The sequence below is a fragment of the Balaenoptera musculus genome, chromosome 21 (assembly GCF_009873245.2).
Source record: "Balaenoptera musculus isolate JJ_BM4_2016_0621 chromosome 21, mBalMus1.pri.v3, whole genome shotgun sequence".
NCBI classification, from domain to species: Eukaryota; Metazoa; Chordata; class Mammalia; order Artiodactyla; family Balaenopteridae; genus Balaenoptera; species Balaenoptera musculus.
In genome coordinates, this window is record NC_045805.1 from 312,219 (window position 1) to 330,604 (window position 18,386).

The 18,386-nt window shown below is 38.4% G+C and overlaps 1 protein-coding gene across 1 annotated transcript in view; it reads right to left on the reverse strand.

Moving 5' to 3' along the window:
- The window catches only part of TENM3 (teneurin transmembrane protein 3), a 316,061-nt gene that overhangs the window by 139,705 nt on the left and 157,970 nt on the right, over positions 1-18,386 (reverse strand). The window contains exon 7 of the mRNA XM_036839025.1: positions 15,276-15,514. Coding sequence (XP_036694920.1) covers positions 15,276-15,514 — 239 coding nt within the window. The remainder of the gene's footprint in view (positions 1-15,275; positions 15,515-18,386) is intronic.

Consider the following 18,386-nt stretch of genomic DNA (forward strand, 5'->3'; position numbering starts at 1 on the left):
ATGCCACCAGAACCCTGAAGGGTACACTCTGAGGTTTTGGCAACTTAAAATCTTGTTCTTAGCATGCCTGCCATTATTGGCTAAATGCTATCTACTATTACAAGATCAAGCAAACATTCTCACAAAGACAAAAAATATGAGCTAACATGACAACCAGATTCTGGTAAGAAAAACTAAGCTAAAAAATATCCTGAAGTGTTTGCAGCTCACTTGGGGTGAGCCTCTAAAACCTTTAGAGTTCATCTCAGCAAGCTAAGGTCTAGAGCTTTCCTGTCTTATAATTCACCTCACATCCACCATGGTACGTTTTCCCCCCCAAAGTCATCTTTCTGAGAAAGGATCATTAAGAACATGTTATCAGAAGTTGCAGGAAAAGAAAATCAGAATCTGATCTTTTTTATTTAAGAACACAGTTTTCAACATAGATTGTCTGTGGCATCTCGTGAAGCCTTTAGCTTATATTAAAAGAGACCTGGGTCCAAGTCTCAATTCTGGCTCTAACTAGTTGTGGAAACTTGGCAAGTCCCTGGGACTCTCTGAGGCTTAGATATCTTATTTATATAAAAATCTGAAGAGCTTGCACTCGATCTTAAAGGTTTCTTCCAGATTTATACTGTATGATATGTCAATATAATATTTTAAAATATAAATATTTAGGCTAAATCATTGAGCATAGGAAAAAAAAAAAACATCTGGCATCAATAAGATATCAATATATTAGAATACCAATGTCGTTGCTCCTTTGTTTTCACTTTAAAATAAAGTAAAATTGCATGGGCTCAAACTATCATTTTATGCATACGATTCCTTGGGTATCTTGGGTTTTGAAAGCAAAATTTCTTCACTTTATGTTTCAATTTCATGAATACATAAATATACATGATGCACATGTGCAATGATTAGATTTTACAGAAAAAATAAGAAGGATACTCTTAAATATAGGGCAATGATTTGATTTGATACATGCTTCCACAATGCAGCCAAGTTTTCAATGTAAAATGAAAGCATCTCATGTAAAGATTGCAGCTTGTAACTTGGACCCCTACTGGTCTAAATTGTCATTAGGAATACATAGTTTTCCATAAATTAGCTTTTGTTTTGGATTTCCTGCTGTGTTCATATACATGTTGACGGAATGTGTTAGGCAATATTTTGGCATTCGAACCCCTTATTATTTGTTATTAACTTTTAAGGCTAATATTATTTCAACTGTCTATACCTTGTTGCCCCAAATATGGTTATTTTAAAGTCAATACTTCTTTTGAACGCTTTCATATTAATATGTGCTCAAATTATCATTAAAAAAATGAATTATTCCACCTATAGGATATTTTGATATTCAAAGGAACTAACACTTGACGTAGCAAGGTTCTCTGAGCATTATAAGATAACATACTGGAAATCATAGGCTTTATGAAACAACAGTTTTTTGGGGGAAAGGGGAAAGGGAAGTAAGGGATGACTGCTGATGTTTTATATTTCTATACTGTGTACTTTTCCTTTCTATCCTTTTTTGGCACGTGTCATTAATGGGAAAGTAGAATCACGGCTATCAAAATGTCTTGATGAGCCTAGACAGTGATTCAGCTCTGTAGGTGTGTTTCTGCCAGAATATTAGACTCCTGTTCTTTTAAAAATGATAATATTAAAAAATTCTACTTTTAAATTTCATTGCCTTTTTTCTTTCTTTACTATGTAGATTCAGTGTAATACGTTTAAATATGCTGCTTAGTAACTAGCAATTCCAGCTGCCCTGACAGCCAGCGCTGAAGCTGACAGAGGCTTATGAAAATCAAGCTGTTGTTTCTGTCACCAAGGGAATTAAGTCGGGATTTAGAAAACAGATTGTTTTCCTAGTGTTTCATTAGTTTCCTCTTGTTTTCAGGTTCTGTTCTCTGAATGAAAGAAGCATTCCTTCTCCAAACGAACGGAAAGAATAAAGTGTTCACCATCATGATTAACTGCCCAAAGGGGCCAGTCATTATCAATAAGCTAGAGAATCTTTGAGGTAACAGCTGTCAACGTGAAAGAATATGGTAAGAGGACCTATTCCAAGAACATTCAAAATACAGAACGCAATCATTTACATGATTTATAGACTATTCCCTGCTTGCCAAAATACTGAGTTTGTTGTTATCATGAAATGTTTGTTAACAGAGGATTCATTCGTGACAGTTATTCGCAGCTTCACCACTGAAACCCCATGGATCTGCTCATTATTCAAAGGCTTGTTGTACTGACTCAGTTTTCATCTGGATTCCTTTCTTCCAAAAAGGTTATTTAAGAGCTATATACTACTTTTATGCAACAAATGTGTATGGATGTTAATGACCTACTTAAGCATACAATTTTTCCTTGACTTGTTTTGACTTCTTGGAGAAAGTGGAATAGACCTGAAAATTACAATTCTTTGAAATTTTAAGACACTTTAATCATTATTATTAAAAGATCCAACTATTAGGTATATGGAGACTCTTAGAGGAAGGTTGGTATATTAAACTATGGCAAAATCCAGAAGAACATTCCCTTCAAAACATCCCTTTCATAATAGCCCACTCTCCCCTGAGAAGTCACATTTGAAAGAGAGAGTGTGAATTGTGAGTGTGTGTGTGTGTGTGCGCGCACTCGTGAGCGCGCATGCGTATGGTTGTCAGGTGACAACCTTTAACAAAATCAATGACCCTTCAGGAATCCAGGCACAAGCAGCTCAAGTAGTTTGTTGTTCAGCATTCATTCATCAACAAAGATTTAGCCAGTGTCTGCCCTATCAAGTTCTGTTGCCTGTGAAAGCAGAGTGACGCGGAGTCCATGTCACCACTTCTGGTACCGCACGGGTAGCGGTAAACTCAACACATCTCATCAGTCTGCCTGAACCATCTCATCTCATCAGGCAGGGCTGGAAAAGATCTCAGGAAGCCAGCGTCCCAGGTGCTCCCCATTCAGCTGGGCTCACTTGGAGAACAGTTTTCCTCAGTTATGAACTTAACTACAATTAATGGATATTTGTGAAGCATTTTGTGGACATTTATTTCAAAGCAACATACAGAGGAAGTCACCCCTGATCTCCTGGAGGCTGCTCCCGCTGTCCACTGGCTTCTGTTTGTGGTGGTCTCAGACTCCTTTCCTAAAAAATAAATGACCCACTTTCCCACTTTCAACATGCATTGCTTCTCTATATGTGATTCTTTTCTGAGATCATAAGGAATTTCTTTGAAGAAGTAAAACGCATCTAACAATAGCTTTATGCTGAAAATAGAAAATACTGGTAAAATTTGTGATTTGAAATGACTGAAATAATATGGTTAGGTTTTATGTACAAATTCTACGTAACTCACATAGGCTCACAAACTACATCATGAAGCTAGCTTGTTAAAACTACAAATGTCGGTAATGAAAAGATTAAGGATCCAGAATGAAATTAAAAGGCCCAATGGTAAAGACCTACAGTATTTTCGGTCCACTCAGCAGTGGTCCCTATACATTTTTTTAAATGTGCTTATCACCTTTATCATGTAATTGTGAACCTTCTATGGTATTGTTATTTTATAAATAAATGTTTTTATATTTACATATTTAATTTAGTTTTCCTTGAGATTACTGACTTAAAATTTTAAATACCTTTATTTTAAAAGGAAATTTTTACAGTATTACCTTAAAGGAAAAATCAGTATCTCTTATACAAATAGAAGGTAACACTAAGAATAAACAGAGTAAACTGTAAACTATGTTATTAAAATTACATAGAAATTATTGCCAGCAAAGCCGTTCTTTATTTGTGAAAGAAGTGTTGACAGGTGTCATGACATGGGAACATCTACCGAGATCTTCCTCATGTGACATGATCTGATGTAACAGAATAAGAATTCAAAAGGGAATATATTTCCCAGTTTGCCATTCCATCTTATTTATTCTCCTGTCCATGCATCACCTGTAAATTCTTAAATCTTATGAGAAACAATGCCCTATGAAATAGTGGAACAAAGTTCTGGACGCAAAATAAAAAGACCTGGATGGTGGTCCCTGTTTAAACACTGATTGGCTTTAACGCTAGACAGGTCACTGATCTCTGGGCCTAAGGTTTTTCTTTCTAAAAATTGTGGATAATAATATTTGGTTTACTAGGTTGTCACAAGGAATAATAATATCACTAAAATCAACTGAGCACTTACATTTTATAGGCACAGTAATTATTATTTTTTCTTCTTTTTTAACCATTAAAAAATTGAAGTATAGTTAATTTACAATGTTGTGTTAGTTTCAGGTATACAGCAAAGTGATTCAGTTATACATATATGTATATCTATTCTTTTTCAGATTCTTTTCCACTATAGGTTATTACAAGATATTGAAAATAGTTCCCTGTACTATACAGTAGGTCCTTTAATAATTATTTTATTAAATATTCCGAAGAGCTCTACTTTTACTAATCTTGTTTACACTGATGAGGAAACCCAGTTTTATGGAGGTTAAGCCCTGCTCAAGATCACATAGCTAGTAAGTGACAGAGGTGGGATTACAAACTCAACTCTTCCTGCTTTGAGGCTCTGTACTTACAAACAGCATGCTAAAAATATATTGTAGGGCTTCCCTGGTGGCGCAGTGGTTGAGAATCTGCCTGCCAATGCAGAATCTGCCTGCCAATGCAGGGGACACGGGTTCGAGCCCTGGTCTGGGAAGATCCCACATGCCGCGGAGCAAATGGGCCCGTGAGCCACAATAACTGAGCCTGCGCGTCTGGAGCCTGTGCTCCGCAACAAGAGAGGCCGCGACAGTGAGAGGCCCGTGCACCGCGATGAAGAGTGGCCCCCGCTTGCCACAACTAGAGAAAGCCCTAGCACAGAAACGAAGACCCAACAAAGCCATACATACATACATACATACATAAAAAAAAAGAATGTAAGCAGACAAGAATAGCATTAAAAAAATAGAAAATTAAAAAATATATATATATATTGTAATGTGATATTCAAATTTGACATCATTTTTTCCCACATAAGATCATTGTGGTAAAGATCATGTCTTACTCTTCTCTGTGAATTCAGTGTTTAGGAGAGATATTCGATTCTTGCTAAGTTTAATGGAATTAAATTGACTGTGATACTGGAAATAATTGAAAGGCAATGCCTGGGAAAAACAAACAAAAATCTGCAAGATGCAAAAGCACTTGTAACATTTTTTTTTCTCAGAGCGAAGGGCCTCATGTCCCAGCTTTGCATACAGTAATATTCCAGGGAGCCTTGGGTACCCTTCTACAGCCCTGGGAAATGAAAGCAATAAAGGGGAGAGAGAGCTCACTAGCAGAGGAGGAGACCGAAAGGATCAGCCTGTGGCTAAGGCTTTAGGGAGAAAAGACAAGCCCAGGAGAGAGCCGGCCAACGCCATGCCAGCCTCGCGGATGGAGAGAGCCACCAGGAGAGGAGCGTGAGGAGGAGCTTCTTCGGAAACCCGGATAAGTCACCAGTGATGAAATCCAACAGCTCAGGAAAAGACTGGAAGGTCTTATCTTTAAAAACACTGAATATTTTCTCCCAAAACAAATTAGTACTATACAGAAGTGGCTCTAGCTAAAAAATATAATTGTTCTTTGATTCACTGTATGACAGCGGTTCCCAACCTTTCTGGCACCAGGGCTGGGTTTCGTGGAAGACAATTTTTCCATGGATGGGGCGGGGGGGGGATGGTCCAGGAGGTAACGCGAGTGATGGGGAGGGATGGGCAGCGGCAGGTGAAGCTTTGCTCGCTTGCCCACCGCTCACCTCCTGCTGGGGGGCCCAGCTCCTAACAGGCCGCAGACTGGTACAAGCCCACGGCCCAGGGCTTGGGGACCCCTGCGGTATGATGTGTGCTTAAAATGTCCAATGGAAGGATCTCAAAGTAATGTTCTTTCCACTTCTAGGCCCAACTCAATAATGGAAATTGGATGGGCCGACCTCTTTGGTTATCAAATGCAGAGAGACATGATCTCCATCTCCAAACAACTTTTGAAATATGGGAAACACATGGTTTAAGAATATCTTCAAAATAGGTTAATAGAGTACTCATGAATGTCTGGAAAAGAACCCAGAGATATTTCTTTCAACAGTTTTAAAACTATTTTCTGGGTACACTTTGTAAATAAAATCTTAAAGCATGAAAGCATGTTATCTAAACTTAAGGGAGAGAAACAAACAAAAACAGACTATAAATTCGTGTGGAAATTTTAAATCTAGTTACCCCAAATATCCAAAGTAACATTTCTTTCCACTTCTAGATGTTAACTACCAAAAGTGTTCTAGCCAGACTAACTCACAAAGAAAATCAATGAATATCGTAACTTTTTTTCCCTCAGACACATCTAGATTTTTTTATTATATCACAATGTATTGGTTTTAATATTCCTGAGAATTGATTTTTCGGGCCACATTTAAGTTTATGTGGTAACACTTAAAATTTGTCCTTATGTCAGCATTTTTCAAAACGCATAATCCTACTTATTATTCTGGTTTTAGCAGGAAAACCTTTCTCTAATGCTCAAACTCAGTAAGTACTGCGTTTTACGCACTGCCCTAGTCTTCTACATTTATTTCTCTTTTTTAACTAGTCATCATGATTATAATTAGGCGCTCAGTGTTTGCATTCGCTAAGATATAATCTAAGACGGCAAGGACTGTGCTGTTCACCGCAGTATCCGTCACGGTGTCTCAGTAAATAAATGTTGAATGAATGAATGATGGACGGATGGATGGATGAACGGCCACTTCCTTTTCTGGTGCTATATTATTAGGCCACTAAAGAAACTGTGGAATCTTATGTTTAAGGAAGAAGGACAAGGTGTGAGTAGTCTGTAGACGTTCTAAAATGAAGTTGGAACAATAAACTAAAAAGGGTCTATACACATTTGCATTTTCTTTGATCTGTTTTATTTGAGGATGAGACCTTTGTTGGAATATAGATTCAATGGAACGTAGAGTTTTTATGGTGAATTCATTCCTAAGATTCCTAGCAATCTATCAAGCTCTTTTCTTAACCTTATATATGCCAGTTACTTCTCCTTTCACTCCTCTGTGTGTAGATATTTCTCTCGGAGCTCATTGCTCTCGGTACCGCTAATGTAGAAGCAAGTGACATACGCAACACCAATTAAATATTCACACAACGTAGCCCTGAAATGGTGAATACTGCGTTATGCTTCCCATTTGTCATGAGTCCGGCGATGTTGCTACATTCTGCAAAAACGGTATCCTACAACAGAGAACACAGCCCCATATTCCACAGACAAGATATTTATGAACGGCACAAACTGGAGTTCAGCTGGCTTTAAAGGTACTGCTTGTTGTTGCTGCCCCTGGACGTTTTTCAAGTCAGGGAGATTCTTATATTTGAATGGAAAATACAGTCTGTTTATAGTATTTCCCATATATTATTTACTTTAGCTGAACTCATATCAAGCTAAGAGTAAATAAATTATTTTTAGGGAGGAGAGGAAAAGCGTACGGTCTACGTTTATACAACTTCCTGGTTTTGGTAGTGATCTTTTTCTCTATAGTAATAAATAAATATTAAGATCAACAAAACTAAACATTTTTAAGTTGTGCTAATAAATAGCAAGAAAAAATTTATAACGTCGAAAAACCCTGGGTGTACAATATATTGATTTTTCCCACTTTAGGTTCAATTCAGAAGTCACTGATATGATTATACAGAGCTGGCTGGAGAATGAACTGAATTTTAAGTGATCTCTCAATTTTTTCTAGCTTTCTATATGATATGCTAGACATAGAAAACTAATATTTTTTACAAATTAATAGAGTTCATATTGAAAGTCAGGATAGAGTGCAAACATGACAAGATGGTCAAGATTTCTGTGGGTGTTAGAACAGTGTATGTATATGAAAGCACAATTTCATCTATACAAAGTGCTGTCCTTAATAAAGAAAAAAACCACAACTGCCTAGACTGGTTTTGTAGTACATTTTTTCCTTTTTGAATTTACAGACTCAGAAGACTGCAGGAATATGTTTTTATTATATTCCTCCTCTCCTAGAGGTAAGCTGTTTTACCCTGAGCCATCATTCACCATTGAATCGGGTTTTAAAATGTTCTTAATTTCATGTATCCAAGGATAAAATAAAATATTGATATATTGATTAAAAATTTTTAGTTTACAATCTTCAATTCTCTAAAATACAGATGATATGTATTTTTTCTACAGTGGGGTGACACCACATTAGTATTAAAATGCTACCATTCCATCTCAGACAAAATGCATTTTCTAAAAGTAATGCAACTAGGAGTTAAGGGAAGAAGCTGTAGTGAAAAATGGTATGTAATTCACTGTTCGGCTGTGTTCTAAAACCTAATAAAGCAGCACTTTTATTATAAAGACATGTCCAAAAAGAAAAAAAGAATGTCACGACACATTTTATTTTGCCATCTACATTTAAATGGTTGATTTTTCACGAAGCATAAAGGGCTGGCTTATTTTTCCTCCTGACCCTGAGTTGCATATATACAGCTAGTACCATCATCAACTTCAAGGTACATGGAGAGGCAAAAATGTTCATAAAATCCAAATAGACACAGAAGTAGGACAGAAAACTGCTAAGGAATCATCACTGCCATGAACCTGGATTCGACAGGTTATGTTTTGCTTGATCTAGGGAATGCGTATGTTGTTAAATAGCCTTTTTAGCAGACATATGACAACATCTATTTTAGGAATCAGTTGATAGCAGATGTTCAAAGTAAATAAATAACTACATATGTATTTTTGAAAAGGAATATTGAAAATGTGAGTAGTTCTTTGGTTAGCAGACTACGTCAGAAGTTCATAAGAAAAACAATGCTGAGTTATTTCTTGTCATTGGGAAATGAGTCCACAAACCACTCCCTTACAAGTTCAGATTTTGGTGGGAAAAAAAAAAAACTATTGGAGTTTTGGAGGGCAATATGAAGTGTGTGTTTAGGGATACAGGGTTTTTTGTGGGTGATGGAAGGGCTCTAAAATTGACTGTGGTGATAGTTGCAAAGCTGTATGAATATATGAAACACCACTGAAGTGTATACTTTAAATGGATAAACTATATGGTATGTGAATTATATCTCAATAAGCTGTTATAAAAAAAAAAACTTGAGGGGCTTCCCTGGTGGCGCAGTGGTTGGGAGTCTGCCTGCTAGTGCAGGGGTCACGGGTTCGGGCCCTGGTCTGGGAGGATCCTGCGTGCCGCGGAGCAGCTGGGTCCGTGAGCCACAACTACTGAGCCTGCGCGTCTGGAGCCTGTGCTCCGCAACAAGAGAGGCCGCGATAGTGAGAGGCTCGCGCACCGCGATGAAGAGTGGTCCCCACTTGCCGCGACTGGGGAGAGCCCTCGCACAGAAACGAAGACCCAACACAGCCATAAATAAATAAATTAATTAATTAATAAATTAATTAATTAATTAAAAAAAAAAAAAACTTGCCATAGGGATTATTGGTTGGAATAAACCTGGCCAAAAGGGTCCCAAATTGAGAAAATATGCTAGCATAATGTATTTTGGTAGGATTTTTGTCTTCTCTAGTTTTCCTTAGATTTAAATTACATGTGCAAATACTTTTGGTACTACTCTAAGGGGAAATGCTGTGAATTTTCAGACTCTGCTAGCAGTATATGGTCATGTTAATGAGGTTAAATGTCCATAACGGTGTTATGTGAAGTTTGACTTGACTTTGTTGCAGTTTTAACTGGTGTTAACATAGTAATTCCAACATATTTTGACCCGTATTTAATAACGTTTCAATAATGTTTACATTTCATGATAAGATTTCTGGGCATATTTCAATGTGTAGGACATCAAGATTTCAGGGAATCTCCCACACAGGAAAGAGAGCATTCTGTGAGTAAAGAACAATAATCAAGACACCTGCTCATTCTGTAACTGTACGCAGAAGCAGAGGTAACCAGAAGACTATTTCTTTTCTATCCATTCTTTGGTGAACAACTGTTGGCTCCTGCCCATCTTTATACTTTTCTGATTTTAGCAAAAAAGAAGAATGAGTCAATTAGGGCCCAGAAAAAGTGGGACAGGTATTTTTTGGATAGGTCTGTATCACTGAACTCAACCTTTGTGTTTGGGAATCAGGAGAATTTTCACTGTCCAAAGGCACATCAACTTAAACATTAATGCAGCAGAGAATGATTTTAATTGGGAGCTCAGTGATCTAAAGAAAATCACACGTGACTCTGCTGAAAAGAGGTCTGCCATAAGTACGGGCCTGAACATTTGATTTTTAAGAATTGGTACATGATAAGTCATGGCACATCTATTCTATTATGAGTCAGTTATAGTTTCTCAATTCCGCTCACTTCCCTATGCCAACATGGCTTCACGATCTCCCATTTAGACTAGTTTCGTAAGAGGTTGTCCATACTTGTACCGTCCAAACGGTAGCCATCAGTTACATGTAGCTGTGAGTTCAAATTAATTAATAATAATAAAATTTAAACTCCAGTTCCTTAGTTGCATCAGCCACATTTCAAGGGCTCCATAGCTACATGTTTCTAGTGGCTACTGAACTGGACCGTGTAGAAACGTTTCCGTCGTCAAGCATCACGTTGGACAGTGCTGGTCACGGACCACGGCAGCATCACCTGGGAGCTTGTTTGAAATAAGGACTCTCGGTTCTCACGCTGGATCTGCCGAATCAGAACACTCATGTTTACAAGATCCCCAGATGATTCCAAGGCACATTCAAGTCTGAAAAGCACGAGTCTGGACTTTCTGTCTTCGAACTACATATTCAGGAATGCCACTAGAGCAATCTTTGAAAAACATAAATGTGATCCTTTTTCATTGCTATGCTTTCATTTCTTCCCTGTTTTCAGTTCTTCAAAAACCCCATGGGAGGCAGTACAGTGTCCTGGGGTGGTTGGTAGTTTCCAGCCCAGCTCCCATTGCTTACTGGCTGTGTGACTTCAGGTGAAATGCCTCTCCAGGCGGCAGATTCCTATCTGTTAAACGGAGCTGATAACTCATGGGGTTGCCGGGGAAATGACAGGAGGTGATCCATACACAGTGCTGGCACTCCGTGAGCCTCCACGCGCACCACTGTGGATATTCCACGCTTCTTCCTTTCCATGCCTTGGATGACCTCTTCTCAAGGTCACCTCCCACCAATCATTCTGATGTCAAACCTAGTGAACTGAACTCCTCTGCATCTTTCAAATATCACCTGCTAGATCAAATCTTTCTCCAACATCTTCAGCCAGGAGTAGGTGTGTCCTTCTTTCCTTTCCTTTTCTTCATTTGCTCATTCGGATCAAGTTGCTATGAAAGCATGCCCTGTTAAAAGTGTGTTTGCATACATGTCTTTATCACTTGACTGAGAGCTTCTAGAATGAAGGGCTAATTTGAACCTCTAACACCTAGTGGAGTGCCCGGAAAAATGTTGACCTAAAAATGGTTACTGAAAAACCACAAAAGTACCAGAAGAAAATTTAAGTGACTTAAAAAATAATACTTGGAGTAAATAAGAATTTTATAGGTATAAACGAACATTAGAAATTACAAAGGAAAGGGACTTCCCTGGTGGCGCAGTGGTTAAGACTCCGTGCTCCCAATGCAGGGGGCCTGGGTTCGACCCCTGGTCAGGGAACTAGATCCCACATGCCTGCTTCAGCTAAGAGTTCGCAGGCCGCAACCTAAGACCCAGCGCGACCAAATAAATAAATAAATAAATATTTTTTAAAAAAGAAATTACAAAGAAAAAATTGGTAACTTTGATTACTTAAAAAATTCTGTATGGTATATGGCAAGACAACCAAAAACAAAGTTCATAATAAATCGGAAGAATATATAACATATGACAAATGATTCATATCCTTAATAAACATGTGCAACTGCCCCCCAAAAAACAACAAAAGCCCCAATAGAAAAATGGGGGAAACTACGCTATTCCTACACATACATAAAAAAATACAAATGGTCAATAAGTATTTGAGAAGATATTCAGTACTACTAGTAATAAGTGAAAACAACAATAAAATGTTTTAATTTAAGAGATTGCCAAGGATTACAAATATTGATATTAAGTGGCACTGGTAGTTGTGTAAACTGAGGGTAACTTGGCCATGGTTTGCCTACCCTTTGGCACAGAAAATTTCTTTCAAAGAATTTATTCCAATCAAAAATTTGATCGACGGAACCCAGCTGCACATACAAACACACACACACGCGCATAAGAAATTAAGTCACTGCATTTTTTGGAAACCGGTTAATTAAAAATAGCTGCTAAATGATGTTTAATGAATGATAAATGAGAAAGTCTGGTACAAAATGAATTAATAATATGGGACTCTAGATGTATATGTGCATCGAGAAATATCTGAAAGGGCAGACACCAAAAAGTTATCAGTGGTTACCTATGCAAAGATATAGCATTTACCTATGGGAATTAATTTTAACTTTCTTTTTTGGCCTTTCTTTAGTCTCTGAAATTTTTTATAGGGATAGGAAAAACAACCAAACAGCAAAGTCTGTCCCCCTCCCTTCCTCCCTTTCTGACTATCCTGAAGTAATTTTATCTTAGAGGAGAGACTTATTAACGCTACAGTATCTCATAACTTCTCCTGACCTTACTGGAAGGTGAGAAAGGAAATTCTAGGCGAGAAATAATTTCTCAGGCCTTTTATTTTACTTATTTCTTAAGGCTTTGACTTTATATTGACAGTCAATACGAGGGAAGGGGACCTCTAAGGGAATGGAAACAAGAAAATTTAAGGACGGCTGCCCTTTTGCTGAAGGTTGTGAGGTCAATGTGATGATGACATTGGTCTCCCCATTGATTGTGGGGTTTATCAGGCTGATCTGGCTGGACGGATCTCCCTCTCTGCTTTACACACACACTCAGTAGAAAAGGACAGCCTTCCCGGGGACAGAAGTGTCCTATTTTTTTTTTTTCAAGGGTAAAGGCAGTATCTTCACTCTCAAAAAGATTTATCATGCTAACTGATGAAGAAATGAAATGCTTTACCTGATCTAAACAACAACAAAAAACCATTACGTTAGAGTGTTAGTTATTGAAGTACAGGAAGACCAGTGAAAATTCTAAGTATACTTGTGTTTAATTAAAGCAATAAAACGATGAGATAATTCTCTGATGATAAAAGTAATTTTTTGGCAGGTAACACTTGGATTGTATCACCTTAATTTCTAGGACAGTAACTAAATCTTAACAGATGTTCAACAAATATCTGTTCAACTGACAAGAGTACGTGAGTATATTAATTATATAATTTGTATGTTTCCATGTGGGGAAAGATAAAATCAAAGGGAGACATTTATGATCGTGGTACTGGTAAGCGTAACGTAGGATGTTAACCACTAAACAGTAAAAACAGGAAATTTGAAAAAAAGGAACATTTGAGTCTTTATTTAGGAGTCTGATATTCAATTATATTCACTGATGGATCCTTGAAAAGAGTACAAGGCTCACAAATAACAGGGATCTGATCTCACGTTAAAATGCTATTTTTCTTCCTAGTCACGCAATGTAAATAAAATTAAATGGTATCAGAGTTGATATTCAAAATATTTAACAACTGATAGGACACAGGTACTTCAGATCAGAAAGGATGTCTGACCACACATCCACAGCACAGACACTGAATTCCGACCCTGCACAGTACTTATCAATCCATTTAGCATGTATTATAGTAAAAAAAAAAAAAAAAAATCCCATACAAATACATATGCTTAATTTATTACATCCCACCTGTGACCGGTGCATTTCAGAAACCCTTTAAAATTCTTCAGCAGCAAGCTTCTGACAAGTACAAGTGATGTATACAGTTACCCAGAAGAGATGCTCTTCATGGCTGGATATTTTCTAGCTGAATCCTAGAAATCTGTCTGTGAATACAGATTTGTGTTGTGACGTTCCTCGTGTACCTCGGGTGTTATGGAAGAGCACAGCAATACATCATTAGTGTGTGACCTCGGCCAAGCGACAGCCCCTTTGGTACCTGGTTTGACCACTTTTACAAGGAGGGAGTTAACTTAGACTGAAAACAGACAGAAAGGTTTCATGTCGCTTTCATCTCCGACGGACAGCGGCCGTACGAAGCCCCGTGACGACGGTAACGAGGCTGTGGGCAGGTTCAGTGGGAAAGGGCGCCCGGATTCATTAGCGATGCCAGCCCCGGTCAAAGAATCGGAAGTCACAGGACTCCCCATGCCACCGAGTTGCCAGCCCTGACTCAATTATCTCTAAAGTTCCTTCCCTCATGCTCTAAAATTCTATCTTCCTCTTAAATGACGTGACTCAAAATGGTTATTTCACTTTCCAAAGGACATCATTTATAACTAAGGAGTATTGTAGCTAATGATAGAAACTGGTTCACCACAAAAGCGTCCTACTATTGTACAGGCAGCCCCGTGATTCTCTTATTCAGCTACAGAATTCCATGGGACATCACAAATCGCTTTGCAAACTTGAGGATCCATCACTGGCTGTTGTTCTTGTCGGCAAAACGCACAGCCTGTGATTTATCTCAGTGGACACCATTTGCATTTCGACGCGGTGGGCCTTTCCCTACACTTAGAAGCAGATCAAGGTCGGACGTGGTCATTTCTGACACTTGCATAAGCAACTTTCCAATAGTGTGAGCGCTCACCTACGCTCTGAAACAGTCAGAGAAAAGGCATATTTACAACTTCTATGAGCAGCTCCCATCATCTGGGTGACAAAAAGCATGATCGATACCACGTCGGAAAAGCTGGCAAATCCACACAGAGGAGCGCGCACGTGCTCAGCCGCTGCTTTACGGACGCTCGGTTCTCTGGAGAGCGTTTCCTGAGCGCAAGAGGACGGCCCAGAGCGCTGGGTTGTACATTTAGACAGCTGAGTTGTGTGAAAGACAGTAACATCGCAAGGGGCAGAGAGCTTCCTATCGACTCTGCCCCGAAGGAGATTCCTGCACAGAGTTCATTCCTCCTACGAGCGCATCAATTATCTCCTGGACAGGAAATGCCACAGAACTGCCCATGTCTCGCGAGGGACAAATCCAACACAAACACACCCTCTGCTGTGTGTCCAAGACAGACCTCGTGCCTCACGCAAAGGCAGCTTTTCCAGTTATCTACGTATGACGGAAATTACTTAAAATTCTCTGCGATTTATCATATATCAGTACCAGCCCCTCCCCCATGACATATAACCTCCGAATACACACCTTGACCAAATAAATACATAAAATCAACTAAACAATCATATAACATCCCGATTTACAGACGAGAGACTTCTAGAAACGTGTTCTTACCGATAAAATACGACAGAAGTATCGCCAGGAGCACGGAGACCCCTACAGCACACAGGGCGGTGCATTTCCAGCTACAGTACTTTGAAGACTTCTTGAATTTAAAAGCACTTCTTGACAGGGTGTTTCTAGGTAGTGGCCGAGTAGGTGGCGAGTACACAGAGCCAGAGGCCATCGTGTACCCTGGGGTTGCAGTACTGAAGAGAGGGGTTGTCCCTGTTCCTGTCTTGAATAGGAAATGCCTGCGGGACAGGAAAAAAATATCATTATAAGATACACACAGATTAAAACGTGAGAGACAGGAAAAAAACCAGTATAAGATACACATAGATTAAAATGTGAGAGACAGGAAAAAAACCAGTATAAGATACACATAGATTAAAACGTGAGAGACAGGAAAAAAATCAGTATAAGATACACATAGATTAAAACGTGAGAGACAGAGACGGCGAGGCATGAGCTCTCCTCTCTTTCGCTCTCTCTCTGGCTTTAAAATCATCTACTGCATATAATTCAAAAAATGAGAAATTAAGAAAATATTTTAACCAGAAAAACCAACTCAGAAAAATGACTCCGGGATGAAAGAGACTGGTTTGTAATGAATACAGGAGGATTTACGCACACAAATGATTACTGTCCTTTCAAGCAGGTGTCTTGAGAGACCGCAGAGTTGTTCTAATCGTACGATTTCCTGCACAAAACCATTTTGGAAGTTCCCTTTATGAACTGCCTTCAGAACATCTTCACATTTCACTTAAGAAAAGTAATTACATTATTCTATAGCTACGTGTGGATTTGCTCTATATGAGAATATGTACTCCTACAAACACAAGCACACCTGGTCACGTGGTACAGACTGATTTCTTTCCTGGACGTGTGGGCGAACATTCTTATCTTTCCCTCCCTCCCCCTCCCCAGTAACGGGTACTGTCAAGCCTGGCCACAGGCAGCGGGTCAGTTCTCAAGGGGGGCAAACTAATCTTATCTTCCGCTTATGTCAAACATAACCAGGAAAGTAAATCTGCTGGAGGGAGGGATAGAGAAAGAAAGGACTCACAGAACACTTTCTAAAACCAGCCTAAATAAATGAAGAGGTTAGTGAAGCAGGTTTTCAGATCAACTACAGAAAGATTCCCTAACGACTTGAGCCAAACGACAGTGGGGTAAACTGCCTCTAAGAGTGGTCTGCTCTCTTACCTTGAAAATGTTTAAGCAGAAATTTGAACGATCACACGACAGGAGTGCTGTATAGAGAATTCTTTAGGAAAGATGACTCGTTTTAAGATTCCTATTAACAATAAAAGCCCCCAAATTTAGAAAAAAGCACCATGTTTTTCATGGATTACATTTCATATTATGCTAGTATCTGATTGTGTATTTAGTTTGTGTCCCAATATTTACTATCATTTTCCCTAATAACACACCCAATTAAGTCAACAGACTCTGCTCTCTCTTTTCTATGCAGGAGGCTATAGGAAATAATCTGGACTATTCCACCATGGTACAATACAGTCTTTGTGCAAGATGATTTTAGATGGGACACAGCTGACTATTTTAAATTGTAATACAATGTACCTATTTTAATGGGTATTAGAAAATACATTGAGTATATCAAACAAGTTAAGGGGTTAAAAGGACAGAACTTGGAAGCTAGATTGCTGAGGTTCAAATCCTGCTTTACTACTACGTATGTGTCTTTGGGCAAGATAGCTAACCCCTCTCTGTGTTTTGGTTTCTTAATCTGGAAAATACGGATAGTAATAGTACCTTCCTGTCGGGGTTGTTATGAGGCTTATATGAGTTAATATTTACTGTAGTGTACTTGGAATACAGTAAGCACAATGTGTTTCAGAAATGAAAAAAATCAAAGTCATAATTTTACATATATTATTGCTTATGAAAGGCTAACCAGGTATTTAAGTTACAAAGAGTCCATTTCCAGAAAATTATTAATAATAGTGTAGCTGGTGTACAGATATGGTAAAAGTCATGAAAATTTGCCTGACAGGTATAGTGGAAAAAATTCTAGGTTAGAAATCAGAAGATTGAGGTTTAAGTTCCCGGTCTAACATTTCCTACTTTTATGATCCTATTTTCATCTGTAAAATGATTTACTTATCTCACAGGGTTGTAAACCAGTTAATGCATCTAAAAATGCTTTGTCAACCACAAAATTAGAACAGATGCAAATGATAAGTAACTACTTCTGTAAATTATACTAGCGACTGTATTGTGAATCCATTTTCCCCCATGGAACTACTTTATAAAGCAAATTTTCAAGTTTATAACCTGAATTAAATGGTATGTTGGAAGCAGTATTTTTAGCACCTGCGACCATATTTATATTCAGCATAATTATTAAGAATGTGGGCTCTGGATCCGGACTGCCTGCGTTCAAATCCAGACTTCACCTATAATTATCTGCATGAAGTTTCTAAGTGGCTCAAATTTTCTGTGTCTTGGCTTTATCATCCATTAAATGGGAATAATAATAGTACCTACTACATAGGCATTTTATGAGGATTAAATGAAGTAACCTATGTGACATGTTTACATCTGGCACCAGGTTAAGTGCTGAATAAGCATTAGCTATTTTTCTTCCCAAATTCACTCAGTGGAATCTATATTCCAAAAGACCCAAAAGTATCATGTGAAGACTTTAAATCCCAAATCAGAATGTAACACCCTCACAACCAATGTCTACAAGATGAATTCCCTGGTTTACAAATTTGGCATTGGCGATCCCGCACGTGGGAGGGCACGTACGCTGGAGAAGAAGATGGACCGTGCGGTGCCAGGGAGGACCCCGATCATCCAGGTCAGGGGCAGGCAAGCTTTTTCTGTAAAGGACCTAACAGTCACTATTTTAAGCTTTTCTGGCCATACCGTCGCAACTCTGCTTCTGTAGTGATTGCAGCCACAGACGATACGTACTTGATTATGGCTGTATTCAAATAACATTTATTTATGGACATTGGAATTTTCATTTCATGTCATTTTCCCGTGTCATAAAATATTCTTCTGCTTTTGATTTTTTTTCAATCACTTAAAGATGGAAAAATCATTCTTAGGTCATGATCACTACAAAAACAGGTGACAGGTTGGACCTGGCCT